The sequence below is a fragment of the Artemia franciscana genome, chromosome 8 (genome assembly GCF_032884065.1).
Source record: "Artemia franciscana chromosome 8, ASM3288406v1, whole genome shotgun sequence".
Lineage (NCBI taxonomy): Eukaryota > Metazoa > Arthropoda > Branchiopoda > Anostraca > Artemiidae > Artemia > Artemia franciscana.
In genome coordinates, this window is record NC_088870.1 from 16,839,663 (window position 1) to 16,858,454 (window position 18,792).

At 35.2% G+C, this 18,792-nt stretch overlaps 1 protein-coding gene across 1 annotated transcript in view; it reads left to right on the forward strand.

Moving 5' to 3' along the window:
• The window catches only part of LOC136030060 (chromodomain-helicase-DNA-binding protein Mi-2 homolog), a 149,621-nt gene that overhangs the window by 98,749 nt on the left and 32,080 nt on the right, over nucleotides 1-18,792 (forward strand). Inside the window, exons 15-20 of the mRNA XM_065708687.1 lie at nucleotides 2,304-2,615; nucleotides 4,705-4,944; nucleotides 8,088-8,210; nucleotides 9,588-9,775; nucleotides 15,138-15,314; nucleotides 17,161-17,479. Of these exons, the coding sequence (XP_065564759.1) occupies nucleotides 2,304-2,615; nucleotides 4,705-4,944; nucleotides 8,088-8,210; nucleotides 9,588-9,775; nucleotides 15,138-15,314; nucleotides 17,161-17,479 (1,359 nt within the window). The remainder of the gene's footprint in view (nucleotides 1-2,303; nucleotides 2,616-4,704; nucleotides 4,945-8,087; nucleotides 8,211-9,587; nucleotides 9,776-15,137; nucleotides 15,315-17,160; nucleotides 17,480-18,792) is intronic.

Consider the following 18,792-nt stretch of genomic DNA (forward strand, 5'->3'; position numbering starts at 1 on the left):
GTTGGGAGGGGGAATATACGGAAGGGGTTCTTGTAAACGTTCAGTTAAGGATTTTTGACCTTAATTATTACGATAGTGCCGTTTTTTATTTTCGAGCTTTTCAACTTAAGAAGTGGCACCAAAAGTGCCGTTTTAGGGCTATATGGCACTCACAGATGGTAGAATGGATAAAGAGCTCGTAGATATGAGCAGTAGTTTCCAAATGAGCCATTAAACATGTTTCAAAGGAATTCTAGTTGCCCCAGTTTTTTCAATTGAGACATGACACTAAAAGAGCCGTTTTTAGTGCTATTTGGCGCTTGCTGACGGTGAATTTATTGGAAGAGCGTAAATATGAGCAATAGATCTTATATGAGCTATTTAATATTTGTCTACGATTTTAGCCCCATTCCTTGAGAGATACTGTTTTATGCTTCCAAGCTTTTCTACTTAAGAAGTGGCACCAAAAGTCCCCTTTTTAGTTCCATATGTCGCTTGTTGTTCAAAGTGGGGGATTGTATTTCCTGTACAAGTTTTTTGACCATGTTATTCAAATGGTGCATTCTTCATATTAATATAGTGCTATTTTCGAGGGGTTTCACAATTTTGTCGAAGATACGATAAATTTCTTTTCACAATAATCTTTTACTTTTAAGGTGAACCGAAATAATAATCACAATTCCTGAATCAATGTCATACTACAATTTTTTGTCACAAGGCAATTTTTTTAAAACGTTTTTTTTTTTACTCTTGGTTACTATGGCTGTGATTCGTACTTTACTAGAAGTTTTTTTTACATATGACACTTGTTCTAAGTGGGGGACTCTAAAAAACTATAAAAATCTGTTTTGATGTGTAGCAAGAGAAATTTTTCAGATTTGGTTTATACACAGCAACTTATTTTGGTGGGAATAAGAAAGTCAAAATTCATAGGCCAGGTTCTTTTACATAAACACCCCCTCCCCCCCCCCCTCTAAAAATGTATATTCAATACTTCTCCTTGGTATGGCATTTTATTCTATTATAAGGTCGAAAATGAATGAAAGGGGGCAGTTCAGCTTTGTTCTTTCTTCTTCTTTTCTTTTGGATTGTATTCTTTCGTATTTTTAGAATTGTTCTTCTTTCTCCTATGATTATTGTGCAGTTGATTCTCTAACCAAGTTTTCGCTCTTTGTCACGAATACAAATAAGAAAAATTAAATAAACTTAAAGACTTAAGTAAAAAATTGGGTTCATTTTCTTCCACCAAGTTTAAGAGTGATTAAAAGGAGAATAAAATTGAAAAAAGGGCCTACAATGTATGACAATCAAAAGCTCAGCTTTAATAGTGAGACCCACTTTGCCATAAGAAAGTAAGATTTTAGTAGTTCCATAAAAGAACAATTGGCCCTAATGTTTTCTTACCTTCCTTGTCTTATTCTGAATATCTAAGCCCCGTTAATAAAAGCTTTTCCTGAATGTTTCTCTGAAAATTTTATCCCTGAAAATTTACGCCATATTTAGAAAAGTTCTGTGAAATTTAAAACAAAAGTCAACTATTCAGATGCCTCTCAGCCTCTTTCTTTTTAAAAAAAAAACAAATTACAAATAGAACCAGTAAGGGAATTTTTTCTCAAGACAGTGAAATTTCAAACTTTAAATGAATATTTCGGCTCTATGTCTAATGGCCGTCCTCAGCACAACACAGACGAAAATATAAAACGATATTCCCCTAACTCCCTAGTTAAAGAAAAATTCTGATTTATTTTGAGTCAAATTTTAATTGATTCCCCTGCAACCTGTTTCTATTAAATCCCTAATTAAAGAAATATTATGATTTATTTCGACTCAACTTTCAGGTGACTCCCAAGCAACCTGTATTATTAAATTCCTTAACAATACAAGTAAACCTGTTACAAAAAGGTCTTTGAGACTAGCAGCCAAAAAGGCAAAATAAACATTGAAAGCGTGTATTTAGTTATTTTTACTCTGTTTGAATGAAGTGTATCAACTCACTTCACTTTGTTTATCAATCCTGGTTGAACTTTGTTGAAGATATGTTAATAGGGCTGTTCAAAAAGTTAGAAAAAAGTTTTCATTTTAATGTAAGTTTTTCTTTTATATTTTCTTTTGTGTTGGGCTGAGGACGGCCCTGTAATATAGAGCCGAACTATTCATTTAAAGTTTGTAATTCCATTGTCTGGAGAAAAAAAAATTTCTATTGTTTTTCTATTTTTAATTTGTTGTTTATGATGGAAAGGCAGTGTGGTCTTTGCCGCTATTTAATCTTTTTTCTTTCCTTTTTTTATCTGTATTTTTGTTTTTTGCAATTTTAAATCTTTTAGGTAACGGTTCCTCTCTCAACAATTATCAATTGGGAACGAGAATTTGAAACTTGGGCACCAGATTTCTATGTCGTTACTTATGTGGGAGACAAAGAGTGTCGAATTGTTATTAGAGAACACGAGCTTAGTTTTGAAGAGGGCGCTGTTCGCCTAAGTACTAAAGCTTCCAGAATCCGAGCAAACACAGTTAAATTCCATGTTTTGCTCACTAGTTATGAACTGATTGGCATTGACGCACCTCTCTTAAGTTCAATTGATTGGCAAGTGCTTGTTGTTGATGAAGCTCATAGGTTGAAAAATAACCAATCAAGGGTGAGATATGTCTTTTTTTTTTATTTCCTAGTTTTTTTTTTGAGTAGATTATGGTCCGGACTTAGGACCTTTCTTCTTTTAAAATAGAAAATGAAATGGAAAAACTCAATACAGACACTTCTGGTTGTTCTTATTCTTATGGGAGAGCAAACTAGTTACAACACCAGAATCCGTTGAACTACACATAAATTACAGGAAAAAAAAACATCACAGATTTAGGAATGGCAGAAGGCCAAGTAATCATCCTAAACTTTAGTGAATTGCTTTGCAGTAGTTTTTTTTTTAAGAGAAGTAATGTGGCTTGATGGAAAATGGGCTGAGAAAACTTTCATACAAGCCTAGAAAGTGTAGTTTCATTAGCAACTAATATTCTGGCCTTAAAAAACGATCTAGATATGTCAGAAGTTTATGTGAGTGACGTCAGTTTATATGCATCAGTATTGCAATGACGTTGTCAAACTTGTCACACTTATGTGGAAAAATTGAAGATTTTCATGTATGGAGAAGTTTATATTAAATTGCTTAAAGAGCAAAAAACTGGTAATTGCAAAAATATTTGCATATATTTTGACAGGGGATTACAACAATTCAAAAACCTTAAAAAAGAAAACAAAAAGTTTCAAGCTTAGTTGTAATCGTTGTTAGATGTCGGACTTGCGGTAATAATCAAATATCTTTGAATAGACTCAGATTGAAATCGTTGTTAGAAAAACATTACCGAATTTCTTTTCTTTTAAGAATGTATATATTTTACCAAAGGATTAAAGCAATTTATAAACCTTTAAAAAGAAAACCCAAAGGTTGAAGCTTAACGTAAATTGTTGTTAGAAATTGTACTCACTTTAATAATCAAATATCTTTGAAAAGTTAAGTATGAAAAGATAGCAAATAGTCTGCGGTTAGAAGACAAGCGACAATGAGAATCCATATATAGAAGCCTTGCCTCGTGTCAAGTGCCGAGGCCTTGCGGCTGGTAATTACAAAAATATTTATATATATTTTAACAAGGGATTGTGACAATTCAAAAACCTCAAAAAAGAAAACCAAAAGTTTGAAGCTTAGTAGATATGGTTGTTAGAAATTATACTCACTTTAATAATCAAATATCTTTGAAAAGTTAAGTATGAAAAGATAGCAAATAGTCTGCGGTTAGAAGACAAGCGACAATGAGAATCCATATATAGAAGCCTTGCCTCGTGTCAAGTGCCGAGGCCTTGCGGCTGGTAATTACAAAAATATTTATATATATTTTAACAAGGGATTGTGACAATTCAAAAACCTCAAAAAAGAAAACCAAAAGTTTGAAGCTTAGTAGATATGGTTGTTAGAAATTATACTCACTTTAATAATCAAATATCTTTGAAAAGTTAAGTATGAAAAGATACCAAATAGTCTGCGGTTAGAAGACAGGCGACGGTGAGAATTCATATATAGAAGAGATTGCGGCAATTCAAAAACCTCAAAAAAGAAAACCAAAAGTTTGAAGCTTAGTAGATATGGTTGTTAGAAATTATACTCGCTTTAATAATCAAATATCTTAGAAAAGTTAAGTATGAAAAGATAGCAAATAGTCTGCGGTTAGAAGACAAGCGACAATGAGAATCCATGTATAGAAAGCCTTGCCTCGTGTCAAGTGCCGAGGCCTTGCGGCTGGTAATTACAAAAATATTTATATATATTTTAACAAGGGATTACGACAATTCAAAAACCTCTAAAAAGAAAACCAAAAGTTTGAAGCTTAGTAGATATGGTTGTTAGAAATTGTACTCACTTTATTAATCAAATATCTTTGAAAAGTTAAGTATGAAAAGATAGCGAATAGTCTGCGGTTAGAAGACAAGCGACAACGAGAATCCATTTATAGAAGCGTACCGAGTGCCTGGGCCCGGAGGCGAAACTGCCAAGAGGGTGATATCTTTTTGACGCCAAAAGCCTTTTTTCATGATTAATCCCATTAGCCGTCAGTGGCACATGGATCGTTTTTTTCCATTTTTTAGCATCCCGTTGATATTTGCTAATATTAACTTTATGGTATGCTGATTTTGTGCATTTCTATGCTTCCATTTGTCTAAACTTTTTGCTTTTATAGTTTTTCAAAGTATTGAATAACTACGTAATTCGGTATAAGCTGCTATTGACTGGTACTCCACTACAGAATAATTTAGAAGAACTGTTCCACTTGCTCAACTTCTTATGTCCTTCAAAGTTCAACAATTTGCATGAATTTCAAAACGAATTTGCGACTATCAACAAAGAAGAACAGGTTAAGAAACTCCATGATATGCTTGGACCCCATATGCTTCGTCGTCTCAAATCTGATGTGCTCAAGGTAATAACTTTTTTTCTCGAGTTGATATAATTATTAAGATGCTAAGCTAGAGATTAAGCAATAAAAGAGACTAGATGTATAAAGGAGAAATTATCACCATTTAGTCTTAAATATAGGTTTTAACTGACTTTTTATCTTTTCTTTCTTTTCACTTTTAAGAATTAGGATTATTAAGACGCTCAGTGAGTGAGTAAACATCTTCAAATATGTAAATATATAAAAAAAACATCTTCGCCGTTTATCTCCAAGAAATTATGGTCATCAGCACGGTAGGTGGCTGATTGAGCCTTGGTTGAGGGAATAAATGCAGTAATTCATCGTCACCCTTTTATCTAGAAGCCGTAACTTTTTCCTTTTTTTCTTTTACACTAACCATTCCGTCTTTTTTTAAGAAGAATAAACGGTTCATTCTTCAAGAATAGATATAACAACCTGAAGCAAAGCTTGTTTAGGTAAATAGTCACCCCACTAGGCCTAAATATAAATCAGCTTATGAAATATGACGATAATCAACCACCGAAAAAAAAAAAATGACAAAAAAAAAATCAAATGTAAACCGTTCGGCACCTCTCGTAATCAATCCATCAAACCAAAATAAAAATAAAACAATTTGATTATCTAATAAATAAAGAAACGAGAGAAATCATCACCTATCCTTGTCATACAGCCGAAAACAATGGCCTTTCAGCAACCTTCGTAACTCACTCGGGTTTGATTTCTGTACAATATTCTGTGGCAAATTATTTCAGTCACTAGGGTACACACGAAACAGAGAAGACTCTGATCGTGTAGTAACTACTCTATGATTTCTAAACTGACTTGAACTCCCTGTATTATTATATTATATGTATTATACTCCCTGTATTGAACTCCCTTGTATATAAACTGTATTCAACTCGTGAACACTTGAAACCGGAAAAAAAAAGATCGCTGAAGCACTTGGGCAAACAATTATTTGGGTACTGAAACATAAATAGAGCAGTGTAAAATTTCACCAGACCAAAAATGGGCTATATCTCAAGTTCAACATAGCTGGACCTCACTGAAGAACGTTTATCTACATTCGTCAGCGCTCTGACCATTTTATTTTGCAGCACTCAATGGATGCAGATGAACTACAGACGTAAAAGACTATGCAGCAATATAGTATACTAGATGGGTATGCACAAGAGAGAAGTAAAGTGTCCTTAGGATATTATCCGGAAAATATAGTTAAGTTTTCTTATCATCCCGATGCTATGAGCGACCTTGGAGGAAATGTGATGAACATGATTCTTAAAGCTTATGCACTCGTCCAATGCAACTCCAAGAAACTTCACTGATTTAGCAGCTATGATGATGTTTCCATTGAACTGTGTCTGCTCAATTAAAGGATAATAATTAGGGTTTCTACCATATATTACCAAAAGAACTTTTCTTATGGTTAAACTTCAGCTTATTCAGTCTCATTCATTTTTCAATACATAGCATACCATTTTTCATAAGATTTAACAGTTCCTTTTCTGTCCTAGCAGCCACCGGATAATAGCACTTATCCAAATCATTAATATATATACTTTTGTCACTTGAGTTAAAATCGCCTATTTTAACGCACTGGGTCCATTTATTCAGAAAAAAAAACTTAATAACTGCAAAAGATTGCCTCGAACACCACAATTCTCTGATTTTTTCATCAATATTTCATAATCCCTGCAGTCGAAGGCCTTCTTAATATCTAAGAATGCTGAAACAATTTTCAGACCACAGTTCAACGTAACATTAACAAACGACGTTAAAAATAGAATAGCTAAAGGTAAATTTAGAAGATAAGTTGATGATTTAGCACAATAAAAAATTGCGACTTGGTGATCATGACTTAGTCGCTTTCTTATGCATAATGTACGCTGACTGTGGACGTAGAGCTTGACATAAATTTGATTTAAAAATATGAGCTTTGTGTTTCAAGGTCTCGATATCTTCGTATGGAGTGTAAAAAAAGAGGACGCGATTGAATGAATTTTGTGTCCGAATTTTATAAGCCAAATGAAGCCATTTTAGCAGTAATAAAAAACATATGTATTGGCAGAATATATTTAAGAGCAAAGAGATATGCAATAAGATCTATTCATATTTTGATTTTCACGTGTATTTCCTCCTTGTTTTTTCATTTCTTTTCAATTTTTTAAACTGGCTGTAAAAAAGATACTTTTCTGCCATCCTAATTGGTGGTAATAGATCTCTATTAGCTTGCAAAACAGAATTGGTAACTAACAAAACACTAATAGTTCTTGGAAGCGTATTATTATGGCAGGAGATTTAAATATGGGTCCTTCAAGTGTAAAAATAAAAGATTTAAAGTAGCATTTTAAACATTAAAACAAGAATGTAATACAAAACTAAAAAGCAAAATCGCTTATGATTATTTTTAACTGAAGAATATTTGTTTTTTTTTTGTTCTTCCTTGTGACTCTTAAAGTGTGTCAACTATTTTCTCCACTGAAAAAATGTATAAACACATGTTGTATATACGGATAGAGTTGTTACATGAATAGGCCTCATATTATACAGAAAAAGTATTGGAATAAACTACCAGTTAACAATCACCATTCATACAACAAACAATGGTAGAAATAGAAGAACAGATATCATTGAGCGCACCTTGGCTGGTAGCATTAAATGAATAGAACAGGGAACTCTCCAAAACATATGCTCTCTATTGTCTATGTGAACCTGGTTTTTCATTGACAGGGTATTAAGGAGGGAATTAGACCTGGCAGATGAAGTGTTGCCATTAGCGATCAGGTAAGAATCGTCAGTTATCTAACAAACAATGGTAGAAAAAAAAACAGACGTTAATTACCGGTTTCACCTTCATCAAACACCTTATAACTCATCTTTGGTGTTACCATGAAATGAATAGTGAAAGGAGCTCACCAAAAGATGCGCTGTCTGTTTTCTATTAAAATTAACACGCCAAGTTATGGATGGGTCAAAAGAAATATTACTATGATGGAAGAACTGTCCATTGACACTACTTTAGAGGGATTAAGTCATGAATAGATAGAGAAGATGATAATAGAACAAGGGCTTCAATTCATTTCCTCTTATCACTGCCCTCATTCATTCATTATAGTCAATAGATTCATTTGTATTATTTTATTTAGGATATGCCCTCTAAATCTGAATTTATTGTTCGTGTTGAGCTCAGTCCCATGCAGAAAAAGTACTACAAATATATTCTGACTAGAAACTACGAGGCTTTGAATACTAAAGGAGGTGGACATCAGGTAATATATACTTATAAATTCATGTGTGCATATGTATCATTTATAGTTTCTCCTAGTGGCTCCAGCTAGTACTATTATTTTGTCGTATTGCTGGCCTTGGCTTTGCTAATGCATCTGCATGTTCTTCGCAGAAACGTTTGTAGACTACCACGAAATATTGAATTCCTGAAATATTAAAATATAAAGATAGCGTACTGAAAGTAAAAGGTGATTAGAAATAGTTTAACTGGGTCCGTCTCATTACGTGGCATCATTTAGGTCATCTTAGTAGTATTTCTAGGCATAAAATTAAAAATCTAGGGGGGGGGAGGAGAGGAGATATTCTGTTGTTGTTTTTTTCCAATGAAAATACAAGCAAAAATTATTTTTCAAAATCTAGGAGATAGTAGTAAAACCGACTCGGCAGGGCCCCTGTACTTCAACATGATACACACAGTGTTCTTTACATTAAACTAAAATCTATGTTCCATAAAAATTAAATATAATTTTGGAATATTTTAATGTTGTTCTTTTTTCTGAATTTATGCTATAATTTTTTCAGTTCATGTTTTGATGGGGGGTTTTCCCCTCTTGATAGATTCTTGATGTATTGTTTGTGTTATTTTGTTTTTCTATCCTTAATGTTTTTACTCCGCTTAAATTGTCAAAACAAGAGGGTAACAAATAAATTATTAATTATTATTCCTCAAGTCTGAACTACATAGTTGTTGTTCTTTTCTTTTTTTTAGATTTTTTCAAATGAGTAACTATGCTTTTACTGTTTTTTTTTTTTTTTTTTTTTTTTTGTCTATTTTTTTGTTAGCTACTCCTGGATTTTTTTTTATTATGGGTCGCGACTTGTCCTTTACTTAGTTGCAGCTACTGCTGCAACCACGAATTAATCTTCTTCTAATATTTCCTTCATGGTTTAAATTTTCAAGCTTTGTGATTGTTCTTAAGGTTTTTTCAAGTAATAACAAAACAAAATATTAAATAACACCCGATACTACAAGAGAAAGGAGAAAACAACATTTAAATATTTGATTTTTATCGGATCTTAAGAATAAAAATGGGATGAAAAGATGTTAAAAAATGTTGCCCATTAAGGTAAGCGGTATCACAATTTTATAACTAAAAACATCGGCTTCCTTTTCTTCTTTTTTTATCACGGAAGCCAGACTGTGACCTTATTTTATAGTATTCATAGTTCATATGGTGAGCATTTGCATTAAACTAATTTAAAAAAAAAAAATTATATTGCTAAGTTCCACTATTCCACTATCAGTGGAAGATCCACTATCAAAAGGTCTTTTTTTTATCGATACTCTTAGTGAACAACCATAAATCATTACTTTTGCAAAATAATGTTCAAATTTTTTAAGCCTGTGCTTTTTTCAGATGTCACTGTTGAACATAGTAATGGATTTACGGAAATGCTGCAACCATCCCTATCTTTTTCCTACAGCTCAAGAGGAGGCGCCGTATAACCCCAATGGGTCTTATGAGTATACGGCATGTACAAAGAATTCTGGGAAGCTTGTTGTATTGTCTAAGATGCTAAGAGTCCTGAAGAAACAAGGACACAGGTAAATATATTTTTCTTTTATGCCGATAACATTGAAACCAAGGTCGTAGCCAGAATTTTGTTCGGGGTTGGGGTCTACAAAAAAAGCTTAAGAAACACATCAAAAATTTGTTTATATGCCTTTTGTTACATTTTTTTAGTTTTACTTCGGGGGGGAGGGTGTTAAACTCCGCCTCCCTACATACGGCCTTGGTTGAAATATTGTAGAAGAATGTTTAAATGGTAAATATACTGACAAAGTTTTAGTACCTAGACTGTAGATGACTGTAAGAAAAAAAACAAAGCAATAAATAAAAATTCATCAAAATAATGCCAAGGCCGGTTTAAAATCTGTTAAATTGTTGTTTTTTTTTTGTCTGGAAACGGTAGGCATGCAAAAGCGTAGGGGGTGGGGGGGGGGGTTTATAGCATTTAGTGCTTTTGTAAAAAACTTCGCGCGAATCTTAGTCATCAGTCACTGTAGAAATGACATATTGAACACAAATCGTACGACAAAGCTCTGAAGTATTAAAACGCCCATAAAACTTTTGATTTTTACCAACTAGACTTTTTTTTTTCTTTTTTTTTTATCCTTACTATTTTTGAAACTCCTGACTATTTTTTTGCCGAATGTGCTCAAGGCTAACGTTTGTTTGATATAGATGTAGCGTCTTATTGTATCGTCTTGTGAAAGAAAAAATTACTAAACACTCCAATAAATTAAAACAGAGGATAAAATAAATAAAATCTTCGCAGAGGTTGTGTTTTTAACTAACTCTCAGCTACTCCCGAGTAACTCTGCCTGAGCTTATCTGTTTGTACTGAGATAGTACACTCTGTCAAAATTGGACAGCGCTTAACACGTTACACAAACATTTCATAAAAATTCGTTTATGTACATTTTCCAATTCTGTTAAGCCGAAGTACTTGCTGCAATTTAATAGATAAGTCGGTGCATATCCGCCGAAAGTCAAAGCTTGTAACAAAACACTTTTTTAAAGAGATGGTTGAAAATCTTTTTTAAGCAGATGATAAAGTTCTATGCTTGATAATTTTCCAATGTTACTTTGTTTGACTTCGATAATTTATTTAGTATATTCGCTGGATGACTGAAACAAACGTGAAAAGCAAAACTTTTGAAAGACTATCAAAGTTAAAAAGTTCTGGGGAAAATGCTTTGAAAAGCTGTTGAAAACGTGTTGCGAAGTTTACGATGCTCAAAGGGATGATTTTCCTCATTATAATAGTTGAAAATAAGAATGCACAATATTTACTATGAATCTGGTTATTAATCTTTGGTTCAATGGTTGCAATAATTCACTTAAAAAAGAAAAAATAACAATAATGCTAGATTGTATCAAATTTTTTTGGAGTTATACCCAAAGATGCATTTTTATGTAATACCAATTTAACACCGTTACATTCCCTTGCACCGTGCGGGATTGAACCTGAGAACCCCCAATTAGCAGGCCTGGTTACTTCCACTACACTGGCACAAGGGTATAATAATGCTAGACTATTAAAATTTAAGGTTAACTTTAAACCCTGTAGTATGTATGTTGTCTCCCGGGTGACATCTATTCCGTGTGTACTGAGCTGACATGTGGAAAATCACTAGCTATAGAGTTAGCTCCCCTATTGGTGTTAGCAGTAACTGATCACATTTCCCTGCTTCTAAAATGTATTACAGAGAAATCCGAAGTACATCCACAATTCGGCAGTAAAACAAGGCAAGTCATTCTCAAATAATGTTCAAGTAATTGCCTTCAAATTAACGAAAAGAATCAAAGTGATGGGGTTTATCTTGGTTAAGCAAGAGCTCCCGTGTCTTGAATCGTGGCACCTGGCTGCCTTTTTTTTGTCATCGTTGGCGTCAAATTCAGTAATGACTGCTTGATTAATGGACATGGTGCTGGTCTAGTAAATAAGAGGTATTGTGCAGTTGGGCTTAGTTACTGGTTTAAGACAGTTTCGTTTCTCCCAATCTTGGTTGAAAATGTTTTACGTCATACGCCATATTCTCGAATGTGCTGACCCTGCGTGGGGCCCAGATATGTATTATACTATCTGAGTAAAGACTCTAGAGGTGATTCAAAAATGGGCGATGAAGATCATATTGAACCAGAAATAGATCACTTACGTGAATACTCCTTCTACCGTGATTGTCCCAACCCTACGTGATGGACGTTTCCAGTTAATGCGCAAGTTTAGAAAACCCATTCTTTTTCTGAAAGACATTGTTCACTATTCCTACTACCTGCTTCAGTCAGTGGAAATACCTCTCACAAAAATTTAGCAGTGTCGCCAAAGTCCGGAATAAACTGTCATTCGAATTAAGTTTTGCCTTTTTGTCAGTGTTTCTGTTCCTTGTTTTATTTGTAAAAAAAAAAAAAAAAAAAAAGTGCCACATTCTGCTTTTGTCGTAACTATAATTGTTCTTTTTGGTAACAAGTAATTCTAATTCTTACGCAAACATTTTTATGGCACTTGGTATTAACCAAGTGACATATAGCAGTCGCCAATTCTGTTGGTCTGTCGGTCCCGGTTTTGCTACTTTAGGCACTTCCAGGTAAGCTAGGACGATGAAATTTGGCAAGCGTATCAGGGACCGGACCAGATTAAATTAGAAATAGTCGTTTTCCCGATTTGACCATCTGGGGGGGGGAGTAGGGGCCGGTTAATTCGGAAAAAATAGAAAAAATGAAGTATTTTTAACTTATGAGCGGGTGATTGGATCTTAATGAAATTTGATGTTTGGAATGATATTGTGTCTCAGAGCTCTTATTTCAAATCCCGACTGGGTCTGATGACATTGGGGGGAGTTGGAGGGGGGAAACCTAAAATCTTGGAAAACACTTCGGATCGGGATGAAACTTGATGGGAAAAATAAGCGCAAGTCCCAGATACATGATTGACATAATCGGAACTGATTTGCTCTCTTTGGGGTAGTTGGGGGGGGGGGGGGTAATTCTTACAAATTAGAAAAATGAGGTATTTTCAACCTACGAACGGGTGATGGGATCTCAATGAAATTTGATGTTTAGAAGGATATCGTGTCTTAGAGCTCTTATTTTAAATCCCGACCGGATCTGGTGATGGGGGCTGGGAGTTGGGAGGGGGAAACCCAAAACTTGGAAAACACTTAGAGTGGAGGAATCGGGATGGAACATGGTGGGGAAAAATAAACACAAGTCCTAGATAGATGATTGACATAAACGGAACGGATCCGCTCTCTTTTGGGTAGTTGGGGGGGGGGGGGGTATTTCTGAAAAAATAAAAAAAAAGTGAGGTATTTTTAACTTACGAACGGGTGATCGGATCTCAATGAAATTTGATATTTAGAAGGATATCGTGGCTCAGAGCTCTTATTTTAAACCCGACCGGATCTGGTGACATTGGGGGGGGGGAGTTGGGAGGGAGAAACCTAAAAATTGGAAAACACTTAGAGTGGAGGGATCGGGATGAAACTTGGTGGAAAAAAAACACGAGTCCTAGATACATGATTGACATAACCAGAACGGATCTGCTCTCTTTGGGGTAGTTGGGGGGGGGATTAATTCTGAAAAATTTGAAAAAATGAGGTATTTTTAGCTTACGAACGGGTGATTGGATCTCCATGAAATTCGATTTTTAGAAGGATATCGTGTTTCAAAGCTCTTATTTTAAATCCTGACCGGATCTGGTGACATTTGGGGAAGTTTGGGGTGGGGAGACCTAAAATGATGGGAAACACTTAGATTGGAGGGATTGGGATGAAACTTGGTTGGAAAAATAAGCAGAAGTCTTGCATACGTGATTTACATAATTGGAACGGATCCGCTCAATTGCGGGGGGGGGGGGGTAATTCTGAAAAATAAGAAAAATGACGTATTTTTAACCTACGAAGGAGTGATCGGATCTTCATGAAACTTCATATTTAGAAGGACCTCGTAACTCCGATATCTTATTTTAAATCTCAACCGGATCAAGTGTAATTAGGGGGGGGGGCAGTTGGGGGTGGACCGGAAATCTTAGAAAATACTGAAAGCGGTGAGATCAGGATGAAACTGGATGGGAAGAATAGAAACCTGTCTAAGATACGTGACTGACATAACTGGACCGGATCTGCTCTCTTTGGTGGAATTGGGGGGGGGGGGTAATTTTGAAAATTGAGGTATTTGTAACTTACGAAAGGGTGACCAGATCTTAATGAAATTTTATATTTAGAAGGATCTTGTGCTTTAAAGTTCTAATTTCAAATTCCGACCAGATCCTGTGACATTCGGGGGAGTTGGAGGGGGGAACCGGAATTCTTGGAAAACATGAAAATTGGAGTATTTATATCTTACGAATAGATGATCGGATCGTAATGAAATTTGATTTTTAGAAGGAATTCATGTCTCAGAGCTCTTATTTCAAATCCCGACCAGATCTTTTGACATTGTGGAGATTTGGAGGGGGAAATCTTGGAAAAACACTTGGAGTGTAGGAATCGGGATGAAGCTTGGTGGATAGAATAAACAAATGTCCTTGATACGTGATTGACAGAATCGTACTGGATTTGCTCTCCTTGGGGGAGTTGGGGGGAGGGGTTCAGTGATTTGGCGAGTTCGGTGCTTCTGGAGGTGCTAGGGCGATGAAAATTGGTAGGCGTGTCAGGGAGCTGCACAATTTGACTTGATAAAGTCGTTTTCCCAGATTCGATCATCTGGGGGGCAAAAGGGAGAGGAAAAATTAGAAAAAATTAGGTATTTATAACTTACGAGTGGGTGATCGGATCTTAATGAATTTTTATATCTAGAAGGGCTTTGTGACTCAGAGCTCTTATTTTAAATCTTGACCGGCATTAAGCCTCTTATTTTCTTTTTTAAATCAGTCTATTGATTCATAGAATTTTGTTAGAGCTCATACCATATGATCTCTTGGCTCTTAGCTCTTCTCGCCTCGTCACAAGTGCCATATGAGCTCTTAGCTCTTGTTTTGAATTATGAAAAAGTGTGGTTTTTCTCCATCCTATATTTTATTCAGTTTGCATAACAGGAAGGCTCTTTGATGCATATAGATGAAAATTTCCTCAAGACATCAAGTAGATACTTCTTATAATAGACTAACATTCCGTTCAAATTAAGAAAATCCTCCTCCTACTATGTAATATATTTTTATTCACTTATATATGAAGGACCAAGTGGCATGTATATTCCTTTTATAGGACGCTGGATCACTGAAAATATCTCTTAATATTTTAAATTTTCTGGAGTTAAATCTTCTCCTAGATCACGAAATAGTGAAAAAAAAGTATAACCGGCGTTACAGAATATATGTCTACACTATTCGAGGGATCAAGTGACAAGTACGTCCTTTGGGGCAAATCCTTAACGTTTCTTCTAATATTTCCAATTTTTCAGGGTTTTAATCTTCTCCCAGATGACGAAATTGTTAGATATTCTCGAAGATTTTCTGGAAGGAGAGAATTACAAATACGAAAGAATTGATGGCGGAATCACTGGTTCACTTAGACAGGATGCTATTGATAGATTTAATGCCCCTGGCGCTGAACAATTTGTATTCCTTCTCTCTACCAAGTAAGTCATCCGTTTACTTTTAGGTCCCTCTTAATTCGTTAGTTAAGGTACTAGGAATCCTTTATTTTTGGGTAATTAATGCTAATGATGCTTATAACTTCAACGTCTGCTGTAGTGATCAAAAGCAGAAAGCCAAATAATGCTGATTTTCTAAAAACAGAAAAGAGGGCCGTTTGTCAAATGTGCTTACATAAAGGAGTAAAGAAATCTATTCGCACGGCACTAGATGGTTTATAGACTACTTTTTAAAAAGTATATGACATAGGGTCTGCTACACAAGCCTACGGGTATTGAAAGTAAGATAGTAGGGCGATTGGTTAGGTACCGACGATCAGTATTCAGTGTGTTTTAACGATATGTGGTCAAAAAAAAACAAACTACATTATATGTATGTTCGTCTGTAGCTGCGTCTTAGTTAGTGTTGTGGCTTGTCTAAAGTGATCAATAAAGGTAATAAATATAGTACATTTTTGGGTAATAAGGTGAATAGCGCTAGTAACGCTAAAGTACAACTCCTTTTTCTTTTCTTTTTGTGTGTGTGTGTTTTCATGTGGGTTACAAGTAGAGAATTGCTATTGGTTCAGAAATAGAGAAAGGTGTGGTATCTTGTAATTAATTATTTTATGTCTACTAATAAGAGGACTAGTAATTACTAATTAAAGTGGGTGGGTGTATTGGTCCTTAATTATCAAACAGCTTCTTTTGTTCCTAACTGGGTTATTAACAGATAGTTGAAAAAGATTATTTAGCCATTAAAGATAAGGTAAAATAATTTTGAAATCACATGCTTAATTTAAGTGTCGTGAGAACCAAATATGTTACGAGAATTTGAATCGAACCAATAGGTAGAGTGGTAGAGGTAGGTAGTCCAACTATTTCTACAAATGAGAATGGGTAATATAATCGTTTCAATAAAATAGGACTTTTCTGCAAATGAGAAAAGGTAGTACAATCCTATTGGTAAATATTACTTCTATTCATGTAAGCAGAAAAGGTAATATAACCCTCTCGGTAAAATAAGACTTGGAACTTTTAAGTGTCGTGAGAACCAAATATGTTACGAGAATTTGAATCGAACCAATAGGTAGAGTGGTAGAGGTAGGTAGTCCAACTATTTCTACAAATGAAAATGGGTAATATAATCCTTTTGATAAAATAGGACTTTTCTGCAAATGAGAAAAGGTAGTACAATCCTATTGGTAAATATTACTTCTATTCATGCAAGCAGAAAAGGTAATATAACCCTCTTGGTAAAATAAGACTTGGAACTTTTAAGTGTCGTGAGAACCAAATATGTTACAGGAATTTGAATCGAACCAATAGATAGAAGGGTGGGTTCCAGTTTTAACCCATATCCCCCGAAATGTGGAACATTTGGGGGGGAGATATAAAAAGGCTTTGGTAGCATCAATCTCTGCGTGGATGCTATGAAATGTTGAATGCACCTTCCAGAGATTTTGTCCAGTTCTGTTTTCTTTTTCTTTTTTCAAAACTGTTATTTTAACCTTACTTTTTAGAATGTATTTTTCTTGTTGTTAACTGTGTGTTTGCGTCCAGCTTAATTGAATCCCAACTTTGTACTGCTAAGCAAATTTTCTGGGAAACAGCGCCAATTTTTAACAGAGTGGGGGAGGGGTTAAAAGTTTTCTGCAGGTGGGTAGAATTTTGCAGAAAAATTTCTTACTGTATATTTTTGATCATCCAGTAAATGAGGGTTGGGGACGAATGTCCCCAACCCAACAACAGGTTCCAACAAGGGTTCATCTTTATGTACACTTTTATTATCTTTTTGAACAAGTCAGGGGTTATCACTCGTTTGGAGATTTAATTAGTTTTTCTATTTCAGGGCTGGAGGTCTAGGTATCAATCTTGCAACTGCAGATACGGTCATCATATATGACAGCGATTGGAATCCCCACAATGACATTCAGGCCTTTTCTCGTGCTCACAGAATTGGCCAAGCAAACAAAGTGATGATTTATCGTTTTGTAACTCGTAATTCAATTGAAGAAAGGGTTGTACAAATGGCCAAAAAGAAGATGATGTTGACCCATTTAGTAGTCCATCCTGGAATGGGGGGAGGAGCAGGAGCTCCTGGAAAATCTGGCTTTTCCAAACAAGAGCTGGATGATATCCTAAAGTTTGGTACTGAAGAGCTTTTTAAGGTATTCATGCATCAGTTAACATCCATTCCCTATAATTTCCGTAGTTTTCTCTTTATTGACGTCAGTTTATTTGCCTTCCCTCCCTGTCTCTCTCCCCTCTCTTTGTCGCTTCCTCTCTCGCTCTCCAGCCTCCCTGTAAATCCCAAATTTTCTGAATTTTCTAGACAAGTTTTGTTTAAATTATCAAAAAATTGATACTTCTTACTGCTATGTTATTAGTATAAAACTACCAATACATGAGTCAGTCTAAGGTGAAATGGATCCACGCCCTAAGGCAATATCAGTAGAACGTAAAAAAAGGAAAAATTGCTGGTTTTGATGATTTCAGTGTGTTAATTGTGTTGAGAGAGCAACACTTCGGTTTTATCCAGTTTTTTTTTTTTTTTTCTATGCCACCGATCTCAGCTTAGTCCTGGAAACTGGTAAGGGTCTAACTTGTGCGGCTTTTACGGAAAGTGTGGATCTCAGGCCGGATTGGTGAATATGACATTACATTTCGGAAAGCTCAGCAGAACTCTTGCCTGGGGCCAAAAAGGATGGTTTTGCTTGTCCATGAGCGAGAGCCCATGGTGTGCGAAGTGAAGTGGAGTTATATAGCCTATGTCAGAGAGGAGTACCTGAAGTTGTGCAGCCAAGCTTTCGTTTCATCAAACCATGTTTCTTCTTTTGAGTGGAAAGCTCCGTTCTTGCAGGCAGGCACCACTTTCAAATTGAAGATGGACTAAAATCTATAAGTGTTAAATATACGCGGTAGTTACCCGAACCCTACAACCAATATATCTTCTTTGAGTGATAAATAGAAAAATTTACAGAAGCAAAAAAGCGGCATTTTCCCACAGGTCTGAAAGTGCTGCTGTGATTTCGGCTGGGTTTATCATTTGTTTTTTCGCACTTGAGAAATATGAGGCAGAGAAATGTTATCAGATGTACCTCTTAAACTTTAAAGTTCTGTCATTGCTAAAGAAATTGGGGCTTATCCTTTGCTCCTTTCTAAGTGGTGACGTTCGATAGTTGGCCTACGGCAAAAAAAAAATCAACTTTTGAACTTAGACAGATAGAATTTTTTTTTTTTTTTTTTTTTTTACGGCAATCGATAGCTCTTGATGAGCTGATCAAAGTGTATGTCATCCATTTTTTGGTACAAAAATTCCTTCATGAGTTATACTAGTTTGAAAGTTTCAAGGGGTTGACAACTTCGGTAGTAGGGTACACGATGAAACCAATCATAGGCCGATATCAATTGTGAGACAAGTAGAGGACTTGTAAGCAACAGTCGACTGTTAGACCGTAATCATGTTCGACAATAAGGGGTT